Genomic DNA, 14,323 nt, shown 5'->3' with positions numbered 1-14,323 from the left:
GCTGTGCCCAGGTTTGTCCCCCAGCTCCATGGCTCTGTGCTGATGTGCAGTGACAGGGGATGTTGGAACCCTGGCTGCTGAGAATTTGAGGCTTTCTGTGCTGCCAGGCACTGACCCTCAGGAGAACACTGCATTGACCTGAGGCCATGGAGAAGCTTCCAAAATGGAATGATGGAACTGGGATTGTGGGTGTGGAGTCTGAATAGAAGTGTGTAAAATCACAGGCTGAAAAACCCAGAATTTAAGGTTTTAGAATATAGTAATATATATAAAGTTTTAGATATATAAAGTGTGAAAGTTTTACATATAAAACTCCACAAGGGATCTCCCTGCCAGCCTCTTCCTCCTGCACTGCTCCAGCCATCCTCACCCATTCCATGAGCTTCCCTGAGCACCAGTGCAGCAGAGCAGTCTGACACCTAAAGCAGCCTCAGATGAAATCATGAATTCCCTCCTTAAACTCTTCTGATGTTTACCCCTCTGGAGGATCTCAGAGCTGCTGTGAACACAGAAACAAATCTGCAGTTGCTGCTTGACACCTATATTTTTAAAGGGTCATTTTCAATTTGTCCTGAGGAGGAAGGAGCCCTCCCTGGAGGGTGTAAGTGCCTGGGAAGCAGCAGAGTTCAGCTGGAGCAGGAGTGGCACTGGCTGTATTCTTCCTGTGCCTGGGGCTTGAGTTTCTGCCTTCTGTATCACTTACAGGACATGGGAAGCCCTTCTTGGCTGCTGGGTTTCTGTGTGTACTGGTTTGATTGCCACTGAAAATTGTCTTATTTCAGTGTAGTGACAGATGGGTGAGAGGATTTTGGATGCCTGATTGCAGAATGCTGATTAGAGAGCAGATGTTAACGAGCTGTAAACCCACAGTTCTAATAAGCAGGACTCAAACACAGCTTCTGGCATCCTTCAAAGGGTGTTTCAGCTCTTCGATTTAATTCTTTATCATGTGGAGACAGAGGATTTTCAGGAAGTGACCTGTTGTTTCTGGGTGGCAGCAGGGAAAGGATTGCTCCCTTTGGAGCATCCCAGAGAAAGCAGGGTCACCTGTGCTGGAATTCCATTTGGGATTAGCCTCAGAGAGCAATTCCCTGCTCTGCAGGAGAACACCTCTCCTGGGTATCACCTCCTGGCACCACTGGGGGCCTTAATTCCCCTTTCTGCTGGGGATTGTAGCTGCCCTCACGAGCCTGATGAACACACCAGGGATTTGTAGAGCCACCATGGGAAGAGAGCAATCTGGCAGTAATAGAGAGATGAGACTCTGGCCTGATTTCCATGGGGTGTGCAGCTCCCACTCTCCTGCTGCTGCTCATGCTGCAGTCAGGTTTTGTATCCTTAAAATCAGAGTTTCTGAACCTCTGATCCTTGTCTCAGTTTACTGCTCTCTCCTTCCCCTGCAGCCCTTTCACCCTTTCCTGCCCCACATCCTTCCCCCACGGGTTTTTCCTTTTGCTGGCATGACTCCAGACCCACGGGGCCTTGCCAGAGCTCCTGCCCTTTGCAGACACCCCATAGAATCACCCCACAGAACCACCCCATGGAATGACCCCACAGAATCACCCACAGAATCACCCCACAGAATCACCCCATGGAATCACCCACAGAATCACCCCATGGAACCACCCCATGGAATCACCCACAGAATCACCCCATGGAATCACCCACAGAATCACCCCATAGAACCACCCCATGGAATGACCCCACAGAATCACCCACAGAATCACCCCACAGAATCACCCCATGGAATCACCCCATGGAATCACCCACAGAATCACCCCATAGAACCACCCCATGGAATCACCCACAGAATCACCCCATGGAACCACCCCATGGAATGACCCCACGGAATCACCCCATGGAATCACCCACAGAATCACCCCATAGAACCACCCCATGGAATCACCCCATGGAATCACCCACAGAATCACCCCATGGAATCACCCCATAGAACCACCCCACAGAACCACCCCATGGAATGACCCCACGGAATCACCCCATGGAATCACCCACAGAATCACCCCATGGAATCACCCACAGAATCACCCCATGGAATCACCCACAGAATCACCCTATGGAATCACCCCATGGAATCACCCCATGGAACCACCCCATGGAATATCCCCATAGAACCACCCCAAAAATCACCCCATAGAACCACCCCATGGAATCACCCCCTAGAACCACCCCACAGAACCACCCCACAGAATCACCCATAGAATGACCCCACAGAACCACCCCATGGAATGACCCCACAGAATCACCCCATAGAATGACCCCACAGAATCACCCCATAGAATGACACCACAGAATCACCCCATAGAATGACACCACAGAATCACCCCATAGAACCACCCCACAGAATCACCCACAGAATCACCCCACAGAATCACCCACAGAATGACACCACAGAATCACCCCATAGAATGACACCACAGAATTGCCCCATAGAACCACCCCATAGAACCACCCCACAGAATCACCCACAGAATCACCCACAGAACCACCCCACAGGATGACTCCAGCCCCGCGGCGCTGCTCCCCGTGAGCTCCCTGATGTCCGTGGCCATTCCCTGAGCAGTGGGGTGTGATGGTGGCGTGCAGAGTTGCCTCCTGCTCCCCTAAAGCAGGGAGGGGAGCGTGTGAGTGGAGGGACCGTGGCAGGACACACGGCAGGCCCCTGAGGCTGTCACCTGAACGCGCCGCGGCCAGCGGGCTTTTGGCACGCCTGGAGCGCCGGGCTCTGCTGGGCTCCTTGTGCCCTCTGCTGCTAGAACCTCCTGTGGCTGCTTGTGGCTTGGCCCAGGCACCCCCAGGTGACAGTGACTGTGGTCTGTGTTCCTTCTTGCAGATGTAAAGCCCTCTAACGTGTTGATCAATACGCAGGGGCAGGTGAAAATGTGCGATTTTGGGATTAGCGGTTACCTCGTTGACTCTGTTGCTAAAACCATGGATGCAGGATGCAAACCCTACATGGCTGTAAGTTGAGAAGCTGCGTGGGGAGCAGCCAGAGGAACGTGAGCCCGGGGGGAAGGATCAGCCTCCAGCACCTATCCTGGGGATTCGTTTGGGCAGCCCTGAAGTGAAGGGATACAATCCCCTTGGGAGGGGAGGCAGATCTCATGGCTCAGGTCACATCTCCTGGGCACGGTTCCTGCTGCCTTCTCGCCTGCCTGTGCCCTTGGGGAAGGCTCTGGAATTGCTCTGGAATTGCTCCCCATTGCCTGTTTGCCTTTTGCCCCGTGGGGACAGTCTTCTTAGCATGGGGAGGAAAACCACGGAGGAACTGGGTGCCTCGGGCTGCTCCTGGGAGCTGCTGTGCAGAATTCACCCTCCGTGGAGCACTTGACCAGGGTGAAAACTGTCCTGGAGAGCTGGGGCTTGTCAGCCCCTTTGTGCCAGCTGTGCCAGGTCAGCCCACCAGCCCAGCCCCTGGTGCAGGTGCCACGTGTTTCTGGTGACCCATTTCACTGCCTGCCCTTCTGGTGAGGATGGGGAGCCAGCACAGCCAGGAGGGCCAGGTGCTGGTGTGGGCTAAGGGGTGATGTGCTGCCACCCTGAGAGACCCACCCTGGGCGTGGGCAGGGCACTGGGGGCATCCCTGCTCCTCACCCACCTTTGTCTCTGTTGGCAGCCTGAGAGAATTAACCCGGAGCTGAACCAGAAGGGGTACAGCGTCAAATCCGACATCTGGAGCCTGGGCATCACCATGGTAGGGTCACCTGGGGGCTGCCAGGGCTGTCACCTGGGGATCACCATGGTAGGGTCACCTGGGGGCTGCCAGGGCTGTCACCTGGGGATCACCGTGGTAGGGTCACCTGGGGGCTGCCAGGGCTGTCACCTGGGGATCACCGTGGTAGGGTCACCTGGGGGCTGCCAGGGCCACCAGGGGGGCTCGCTGTGCCTCATGGGTTCATTCTCCTCCCCACAGCGATACTGGTGGCACGGGGTGGGAAGGGGAAGAGCTCAGGAAGGTGCCCCAGGGTTGGAGGGAAGGAGGAGGGAGCTGCTTTGTCAGCTCCTGGCTGCTGTGGGATGTGGAGGCTGCAGCTGCCGGGAGATGGCAGCATGGGCTAAGGCATGATGGAGTCCCTGCACAGAAAGTCTTCCCAGCACTCAGCCATTCACAGAGGCCCCCTCGGGAGAGCAGGGACGGGGGCGGCTCCCAGGCAGTGTTTTGGGGGAACCCATCTGCTCCCAGAGTGGTTCCACAGCACTGTTACCCAGTGCAGGGTGGGGCTGGCTTGAGCTGCCAGCCTTGCCCAGGGGATCCTGGCACGGGGGTGACAGGGATTGCCTGTGCAGCTGGCTGGGCTCCTCCAGCCTCTCCTGTTTGCTGGGGCAGGAGAAGCAATATGCTGTGGCCAGGTGGGGTGAGGAAATCGTAGAATCCCACAATGGTTTGGGTTGGAAGGGGCCTTAAAGACCATTTTATTCCACCCTCTGCCATGGCAGGGACACCTTCCACTGTCCCAGGCTGCTCCAAGCCCTGTCCAGCCTGGCTTTGGACATTTCCAGGCATCCAGAGGCAGCCACAGCTGCTCTGGGCACCCTGTGCCTCACCACCCTCACAGGGAGCAATTCCCTCCTAATATCTAATTGATATTTCTCCTCTTTTAGTTGAAAACCAATCCCCCTTGTTCCATCACTGTTTGCCCATGTGAAAAAATCACTCTCCCTCCTTTCTGGAGTGCCCTTTTAGGCACTGCAAGGGGCTCTAAGATCTCCTTGGAATGTTCCCATCTCCAGGCTGAACAACCCCATTTGTGTGGAGCCTACACAAACACAGCCCGGGCGGGCACGCAGCCATCCCAAATCCGTAGGGTGGGCGGGCTGTGGGGTGTCCCCCCACTCCTGAGGCGTGGGCTCTGTGTCTGCAGATCGAGCTGGCCATCCTGCGCTTCCCCTACGACTCCTGGGGCACGCCCTTCCAGCAGCTCAAGCAGGTGGTGGAGGAGCCGTCGCCGCAGCTCCCAGCAGAGAGGTTCTCAGCAGAGTTCGTCGATTTTACCTCGCAATGGTAAAATTCCCTCTTTTTCCTCTCTTTCCCTGGCCCCGCTCACCCTCACCACGTCTCCACAGGCAGCTCTCAACCCTAATTTTGGGCAGAATGTTCTCTGGAAGGGCTGGGCTCTCTGTGCCCTCACTGGGCGCTGCGCTGCCTGGCACACAGCGGTGCTGGTGGCAGCTGTGGGGTCTGTCTGAGGAGCAGGCTGGGCTGTTTGAGGGGATTTAGGAGGCTCCTGGCCCTGATTGCCCCCGTGCCAGCAGCACAGGGCAGCTGTGAGCAGGTGCAGCCAGGCATGGTCCTGAGTCTGGAAGGGCAGCAGGGAATGGAATGGCTGCATCCTGTCTCAGGGGATGTCACAGCACATGTCACAGTGGAGACAGCCACAAAACACAGAGCATCACTGTGCAATTTCAGAAAGCTTCAGCCCATACAGAATAACACCATTCCAGGAGGCTGCAAGCATCTGCTCCTCTTGTTCTTTACCCAAACATTTACACCCCTCATGTCCGTGCATTACACCTGTGTGCCCTCTGCTCCCAGCACACCTGGGCACTCCATGGCTCATTGCTGTCAGTGCTGCTCACCTGCTTCTCACAGCTGGAACCACTGGGGATGAGGCTGGGCCACAGCCCCAGTGCCAGTGACACAAACTGTGTGCCACACAGCCCCAGGGACACAAACTGTGTGCCACACACAGCCCCAGTGCCAGGGACACAAACTGTGTGCCACACACAGCCCCAGTGCCAGTGACACAAACTGTGTGCCACACACAGCCCCAGGGACACAAACTGTGTGCCACACACAGCCCAGTGACACAAACTGTGTGCCACACACAGCCCCACCCAGTGACCAAACTGTGTGCCACACACAGCCCCAGGGACACAAACTGTGTGCCACACACAGCCCAGTGACACAAACTGTGTGCCACACACAGCCCAGTGACACAAACTGTGTGCCACACACAGCCCCAGGGACACAAACTGTGTGCCACACACAGCCCAGTGACACAAACTGTGTGCCACACACAGCCCCAGTGACCAAACTGTGTGCCACACACAGCCCAGTGACACAAACTGTGTGCCACACACAGCCCCAGGGACACAAACTGTGTGCCACACACAGCCCCAGTGCCAGTGACACAAACTGTGTGCCACACACAGCCCCAGTGACACAAACTGTGTGCCACACACAGCCCCAGTGACACAAACTGTGTGCCACACACAGCCCAGTGACACAAACTGTGTGCCACACAGCCCCAGTGACCAAACTGTGTGCCACACACAGCCCCAGTGCCAGTGACACAAACTGTGTGCCACACACAGCCCCAGTGACACAAACTGTGTGCCACACACAGCCCAGTGACACAAACTGTGTGCCACACACAGCCCCAGTGACACAAACTGTGTGCCACACACAGCCCAGTGACACAAACTGTGTGCCACACACAGCCCAGTGACACAAACTGTGTGCCACACACAGCCCCAGTGACACAAACTGTGTGCCACACACAGCCCCAGGGACACAAACTGTGTGCCACACACAGCTCCAGGGACACAAACTGTGTGCCACACACAGCCCCAGTGACACAAACTGTGTGCCACACAGCCCCAGGGACACAAACTGTGTGCCACACACAGCCCCAGGGACACAAACTGTGTGCCACACACAGCCCAGTGACCAAACTGTGTGCCACACACAGCCCCAGGGACACAAACTGTGTGCCACACAGCCCCAGGGACACAAACTGTGTGCCACACACAGCCCCAGTGACACAAACTGTGTGCCACACACAGCCCCAGTGACACAAACTGTGTGCCACACACAGCCCCAGTGCCAGTGACACAAACTGTGTGCCACACACAGCCCCAGTGACACAAACTGTGCCACACAGCCCCAGGGACACAAACTGTGTGCCACACACAGCCCCAGTGCCAGTGACACAAACTGTGTGCCACACACAGCCCCAGGGACACAAACTGTGTGCCACACACAGCCCCAGTGACACAAACTGTGTGCCACACACAGCCCCAGGGACACAAACTGTGTGCCACACACAGCCCCAGTGCCAGTGACACAAACTGTGTGCCACACACAGCCCCAGTGACACAAACTGTGCCACACAGCCCCAGGGACACAAACTGTGTGCCACACACAGCCCCAGTGACACAAACTGTGTGCCACACACAGCCCCAGTGACACAAACTGTGTGCCACACACAGCCCCAGTGCCAGTGACACAAACTGTGTGCCACACACAGCCCCAGTGCCAGTGACACAAACTGTGTGCCACACACAGCCCCAGGGACACAAACTGTGTGCCACACACAGCCCCAGGGACACAAACTGTGTGCCACACACAGCCCCAGGGACACAAACTGTGTGCCACACACAGCCCCAGTGACACAAACTGTGTGCCACACACAGCCCCAGTGACACAAACTGTGTGCCACACACAGCCCCAGTGCCAGTGACACAAACTGTGTGCCACACACAGCCCCAGTGCCAGTGACACAAACCGTGTGCCACACACAGCCCCAGGGACACAAACTGTGTGCCTACAGGGGGACACAGCTCTGCGGGCAGGTTTTGCCCCGTGGTGGCCCCCTCTGCCCGGTGTCTGCCCCTCTCCTGGGGGTGCTGCTCTGCTTTCCCTGGGCCTGGGAGCTGGAGGCAGCCGGAGCATTTGGCTGTGCTGTAGGAAAAGGGCTGGAGCAGCCCCGCTGCTGTCTGCAGGCTGCACAGAGAGCTCAGGCAGCCCCTGCCCTTGCTGTGGCTCCCTCCAGCTTCCCTGCAGGATTGGGTGCTCCAGGCAGGCACTGCAGTGCCACCTGCCTGCCTGCCAAGCTGGCAGGTGGCAGCTGGCTCTGCGTGGTGGCCACAAAGGATGGCACATGGACAAACAGAGAAATGTGAGACTGTTCTCGAGCTGCCAGCAACGGGGCCGGGGCTCTGCCGTGCCCCAGGAAGGGGATTGTCAGCTGCTCCTGCCTGGGGACTCTCAGTACCCATGTTTAGATTCTTCAGAGTCTTGTTCAAACATGTTTTCATGTCCCTGTGCTCCAGCTGCTCAGCTCCTGACCCACGCTGGGGAATACCCACCATGCCCACTGTGCCCTGGGTCTGGGAGAGGTGGGAGCTGCCTTGGAAAAACCCTCTCACAAGATGCCCCCCGTTCTTGCCAAGCCCACGCTGAGGTTTTGGAGCAGCTGCTGTTCCTGCAAACGGTGCTGCTGGCTTTGCTATTTCCCTGCTTGTGCCAGGCAGGCTGTTCCTCTCTGGGGGATTTGCTTTTCCAAGCCCGGTGTCTTGCAGCTCAGGCTGTGGCTGCTTTAGGAGTTACATCCACAGCCACTCTGGGGAGCACGTGGTGATTCCTGTCTTTGCAAATCCTGTCCTCCAGCGTCACTGAAGATCCCTCACTGCCAGCAGAGTGGCATGGACTTGGAATGGTGAACTTTGCACCAGTTTTGTAGAAAGGACTTGGAATGGTGAAGTTTGCACCAGTTTTGTGTTATTAGGGTCTGGGAATGCCTTCTGACACTGACCCAGGTCATATCCACTCTGTATCAGGCTTAGGACTGTGTTTATCCATCTGCTGCCTGAAGTCTGATCACCTGTAGGCACTGCAGGAAGGTCCCTGGGATATCTGAGTCAGGATCAGATCCCAATATAACTCTTCATTCCTGAAAATTTGCATCAATTTTGGTAACTTATCACCAGATTTCCTGCTATTAGTAACCTGGGGATGAATTAGTTTTGTAGAGGGTCTAAATTAAGAGAATTACACCAAATCTGGACACGGCTAACCTTCAAATTCACCTTGTCATCTTGGCTGGGGCTGCTCCTGAGCTGGGAGGATGTGACACATCCCGTACCTTTGGGCCGGCGATATTGGCACGTATGGGCCCCGGGTTCCTCTGTTCATTCACAACATGACACTGAACACGAGCCCTCTACACACAGCAAGCAGGAAATATCTATTCAGTGTGTGTCCTCTGCTTCCTCTGGGCCCCAGCAAATCCCAGCAGAGGTTCTCACTTTTGTTTTGCTCAGTGTGACACCTTTTCCCCGCCACCGCCGCGTACGTGTGTGAAGATCTTTTCAAGTTGCTCCAAGTGTCTTTCCCCTAAATACACTGCCAGGAAGTGAGTAGAGATTACGTCCTGTCTTTTAAAAGGCTATTTTCTGCTGGAGGGAAACCAAAATAACTTCCAGCTACAACCCTCCAGGGCCATCTGTTGTAGGAGAGGAGAAAAAAAGGATGTCCCATGGAACCGTCCCTGCTGATAACAGCACGGTGATAAACAAACAGTTGGGCACGTGCTCTGCAGCCACTCAGTCACTGCTCCCAGGCAGAGCTTGGAGGCTGAATCCCTTCCCTGAGTCACTGGCCTGTTGGAGAGCACCCAGACTCCCAGTTGTACCTGGCCCCCAGCAAGAGGCAGTGTTTTAAGTGGTGTTTTTGGTAGCTCCAGATCTCTTGGTGGACCTTGAACTCTTGTACCCAGCACCGTTGGCTGTCCCTGTCCTCAAGGCCTAAATTGTTTCCTCAGCTTGGAGGAGTAGCTGAATTTATTCTGCAGAGTCTTTAAACCTTGCTTTTGTCATGGTGTAATTTCATGGCCTTACTTAAATTGCAGACAGAATGTAAATTCTGATAGCTTTCTTCTTTTTTTTTTTTTTCCCAATTAAAGCTTGAAGAAGAATTCCAAAGAACGGCCAACATACCCAGAGCTTATGGTGAGTGTGGCTGCATCAAGCAGTGTGTTCAGAGCTGGAAAGGGTCACAGTGAGGTGCTGAAGGCAGAGATTCCAGTAGTGGTGGTGTTTTGGGCTGCTTTGCATCTCTTTTTTCATACCAGATGGGAGAACTGTGACACTTCAGAGTCCTGGGAGGGTGGCTGCAGAGCAGAGATGCTCTTTGAAATCTCAGCCAGGTGCTTTTCCACCTTTTTTGGAAATCAAGGGAGAAAATACATGTTAAAGCAGGTCATGGACAAGAATGAGGCTGTGAAGAATCAGTGAGGCTCAAATCCTCCTCTGGGGTTTGTGTGATCACTTCAAACACCTCAGTGTGCCACAGGTGCTCCACAAGAGCTGCAGGAGCCCAGTGGCCAGCTGGGCTTTGCTGCCCTGGGGCTTTGGAGAGGAGGATTTTTGGACAGAGTAACTCCTGGATGCTGGGGACAGGGATGAGTCTGTGACTAATAATCCCAGTTATTGAATTTCATCTGCTGCCTAGAGACTGTTTACGGGGAGGGATAACTGAGGAGTAACTAAGGAGGAAAATGCCAATAAAGGTTGGTGACAGGGGAAATGCAGGGCACTGGTCTGTGCCCAGCCAGAGTTCTGGCTGCAGCTGGCAAGAACAGATTTTTCTGCTTGGGCTCCACAGCTTCATGGCCTCCTCCTCTCTCCTGACTTTCTGGTATTGATCCTGGTGCTCCTAAAAGCTGGCAAAAAGCAGGAGAGCTCAGGAAATTGGTGTCTCACTCCTGCAGGCATTTAATCCTTTTTTACTCTCACACAATTCACAGCTTTCTAAAGGCAGGAAGATGCCTACATTTGTTATTTCTGAAGATCCTGACCCTGCATTCCCACCCCTGTCCAGTCTCAGTGTCAAGATCACCTGGATTAAGGGTGGAAACTGCTGAGGGATTTCTTTAGGCACTCATATTCCCTACCCCACAATTTTTGGGATATACATTCTGTCATCAGAGGGTCAGACCCATCACCACCTCACACCTTCTGCTCAGAGGTGAGAAGGTGCAGGTTTAAGGTGATTTTTACCTGCAAGTCATGCTGGAAATCCACGACCCTGAGTTGTAAGCAGTGAATAATTCCCGTGGCATTTGGTGCTGGGCCCTGTAATGCAATTAAACTATAAATAGATCTGATTGACACACAGCTTGCCCCAAGACTGGTTTCAAACAAAGGGAGGCCTGAGATTTATGGCTTTTTTTAAAAAAACTTCATTTTTTGGGGTGGTATATTATTGAATAAATCCATCTGTATATTTTAAGCAAACTTCAAAACTTTGCCAAATGGCCTTTTATCAAAAAAGGTTCAGCGAAGCAGCTCCGTCTGCTGCAGCATTAATACCCATTGGCAAGGGAGTGCATTTCTATTGAATTAGCTTCTTGGATCACCCCTGCAGAGTATCTCAATGCTGTGGTATTTTATGGCTGACATGGATGTTGTGAGGTCCTGTGGTTGAGGGTTGCTGTTTTGTTGGGGTTTTTTCCTCTCTCTTACAGCATTAAGTTGCAGTGCTGGATTGGACTTGTCATTTAGACCAAGACTGCTCCCTTGCTTTCCTGTGGAATTGAGGTTTCTCATGGAAAATATGACTCTGTGCTATCTTGAGCATCAGGAAAGCTGATAGGGGTGCTTCATTTCATTTAAAAACCCCCTTCCCCAGGTGAAGTGGAGCATGAAACTACTGCAGGAGCAGTGGCCTGCACACTCTGCCTGGCACGGGGCTCTGTGCCAGGCTCGGGGCTTGGCTTCCCCGGGGCATGGGGCTGGAGGGCATTGCTGCCACCCCTGCCACCCCATTTTTGGGTGCTTCCAGGCTGTGGTAGCTGTGCTTTGGGTGTCACTTCAGTGGGGTGTGAAAGCAGGGACATCATGCTGGGATAATAACAAGACATTGGGGTCACCTTGGAGTTATTCAGGACACTTCAATTCCTGTGCCTGTCTGACCTAGGGAGACCTGAAGTTTTGTCTGGATCTTTGCCTCAACCCATTCCAGCCCTGTTTCCCACATAATTGTGCTTCCTCTTCCTTACTGGTGTGTCTTTGGATCGCTTCCCAGCCACTCTGAGCTGCCTCATCTTATTCCCTGGGTGACTTTCCACTCAAACCCACCTTGAAAAATCTCTTTTCTTTGCTCTTCTTCTCCCTCCACTTGGCCACTGCCAAGAAACAGCCAACGCTCAGGAACTGAGGTGAGGGGCAGCTTTGAGAAACCCTGGAAACTCCAAATGACCTTTAAAAATCCAGCTTGAAATGAGAGGGTTGGAAATCAAACCCTTGTACAGAGCAGAGATCACTGTGAGCCCTGCAGGGCCCTGGCTGCCTTTTGGTTCCCTCTGACACCCTCCATACAAATAAATCCAATTATCTGCCAGGACAGTGGGTGTCAAGCAGGGTTTTGGGGGTTTTCAGGTGGGGTCTCAGCTTGGTGTTTTGCTGAGCCAACCTAACTGAATTGCAGGTCCTGGTGGAGAGAGGTTTTGTTGCTGTGGGGTGGATTTGGTTGTGTTTCTCCTCCTCACCCGTATTTTTCCGTTCATGCTGAAATGTCAGCAGGGTTTTCTGGCAGGCTGTCTCCCCATGTTGGTCAGGATGAAGTAGCTAAACACACAAGTGGGGATGGTTTTCCAGTTGGGATGGCTTTCCTGTGTGGTGGCTGGGGTGAAGGAGCCTCTCCTGCTGCGAGGAGGGGCAGTTCAGGGAAGAAATGAGACTCAGGAGTCACCAGAGGGTAAATACACAGACAGAGCTGAGGGAAAAGCACTGCAGTCAGCAAGGCTTTCCCTGCTCTAGCTGGAGCGTGTGGGATGGGTAACCATGGCCTGGGGGGTGTTTTGGGGCAGATGGAGAGGGTTTTCTAAGCTTTCCCCTTGCCCCAGAGCTGCCCACTCATCCCTGCCAGCCAGGGCAGGGTTTGGGGGGAATCCAGGGCAGCATCACAACTTCATGGAGCAGCCCTTGTGCTCCCCGACTTGCCTGAGCTGTAAAAACCCAATATTATGATGCTAAGGAGAAAACCTTCTTCACTGTCGAGAGGATTGTCTGAAAAGCCTTTTTTGCTCAGCGTGGCGAATAATAAACTTTGCTGGTTTTTTCTCTCTTTGCTTTCCCAGCAACATCCTTTCTTCACCCTGCACGAATCCAAAGAGACAGACGTCGCCTCTTTTGTCAAGCTCATCCTGGGAGACTGAGAACTGGACTTGTGGAAGAATTGCCCTTCTGTGGACTGGTGGGTGCAGGGGAGGGGCGCGTGGCAGGACTTGTCATGGAAGCACCAACAGAAAGTCGCCGTGTTTTGTTTTGTTTTGTTCTGTTTTGATTCTGAGAAACCCCCGCCTCGCCCGAGTTTTTTTAAAGGGTTCTTTGGTATCCATAGTGACATAGAACGAGCTGGTTAGTGGAATGAATTTTAATAAGGTTGGTAACCTTCAAACAAAAAGCAAAACAACAACAAAAAAAATGTTTTTTGAAAGAGTGATTTACATATTTAATGACAGTCAAGGTTCCTCTTCCTAACTTGCTCCTCATCCCCCTTCCCTTCCCCTTGAACCAGAATTTGCTTTGTCATGGTAATAGGTGCTATGGTAGTTATGAAGTTGTATGTAGATTTATATTTTGTCCCTTCCATTATTTTAATATTTATGTTAAGTGCTTGATGGAATAGATTTCTGTTTTATATGAGGATGAGTGCGTGGTGATGATGATGATGATGATGATGATGATGATGATGATGATGATGCAAAATGAGGCCACAGCAAGCAGCACTTGTAGGGCTTTGCTGGCGAAAAGGTGTCCGAGGAGAGGAGAGAGGAGAGGAGAAGTGTCCCTGTTGTGGAATACATTTAATGTGCATCATAAAAGGAATTGATAAGACTTGCAGCTCAGCTGCTCGAGCTGTGGCAGGGAGGGAGGCCCCGGTGTCCCCTGTGGTCACCTCTTCTCCGGACACCACGCTCCGAGTCTGGCCTCGGGCTGGGCCAGCCCTGTCCCACCCCCTGCCCTGCTGGAGAGGCAGGCTGGGAGCTCTGGGAGTCACTGGGACAGTGTCTGGGACAGTGTCTGGGACAAAAGGCCCAGGGGAAGGAGGTTGTCAGAGAAGTTGCACAAAGAGGAGGAGGCTGCCCTGGTCAGTGCCCGCCTGCCCAGCAGCGTTGCAGTGCCCGAGGCTCCCTTGGGCTGGGGATGAGCTGCTTTGGGCCTCAACAGGAGCTCCTCTCTCCTTCTCGGGGTGAGACAGCATCACAGGATGCACGGCCTGGCACCTGTGAAAAATGGGATGCTTTAGTGCTGGTTTCCAGGGCTCGTGGCACTGCCTTGGCAGCGATCCCTCCGTGCTTGCCCACAGAGTCTGGGAGTGCCAGCGCTCCCAGGAGCCCGTGCTGGGATTGGGCTGTGTCCAGCTCCCAGGAGCCCATGTGGACTGGGCTGTGTCCAGCCCCAGCTGGGATGCTGCAGGCAGCCAGCAGCACCGGGCTCTGCCGTGGGCTGCAGGTGGGAGCTGCAGCCTGGGAAACCACGCAGGGACAACACAGCCCACCCTGCCCAGGGGCTCCTC

General features: G+C 53.9%; 1 protein-coding gene across 5 annotated transcripts in view; it reads left to right on the top strand.

The window, feature by feature from the left end:
• Positions 1 to 14,323, top strand: part of MAP2K6 (mitogen-activated protein kinase kinase 6) — an 86,870-nt gene that overhangs the window by 39,646 nt on the left and 32,901 nt on the right. For 3 of the 5 annotated variants that reach the window (XR_011005319.1, XR_011005320.1, XM_068209989.1), the window contains exons 8-12: positions 2,852 to 2,979; positions 3,635 to 3,712; positions 4,881 to 5,020; positions 9,705 to 9,750; positions 12,882 to 12,997. Coding sequence is in view for 3 of the 5 variants with exons in the window: in XM_068209989.1 (XP_068066090.1) it covers positions 2,852 to 2,979; positions 3,635 to 3,712; positions 4,881 to 5,020; positions 9,705 to 9,750; positions 12,882 to 12,959 (470 nt within the window). In the remaining 2 variants the exon portion in view is untranslated. Of the gene's footprint in view, positions 1 to 2,851; positions 2,980 to 3,634; positions 3,713 to 4,880; positions 5,021 to 9,704; positions 9,751 to 12,881; positions 13,453 to 14,323 lie in introns of those variants that run through there. The other 2 variants (XM_068209988.1, XM_068209990.1) reach the window with 1 other exon arrangement.

Source organism: Anomalospiza imberbis, chromosome 19 (assembly GCF_031753505.1).
Source record: "Anomalospiza imberbis isolate Cuckoo-Finch-1a 21T00152 chromosome 19, ASM3175350v1, whole genome shotgun sequence".
Taxonomy (NCBI): Eukaryota; Metazoa; Chordata; class Aves; order Passeriformes; family Viduidae; genus Anomalospiza; species Anomalospiza imberbis.
Note: the sequence above shows the minus strand (reverse complement) of the source record. Positions and strands in the feature narration are given on the sequence as shown.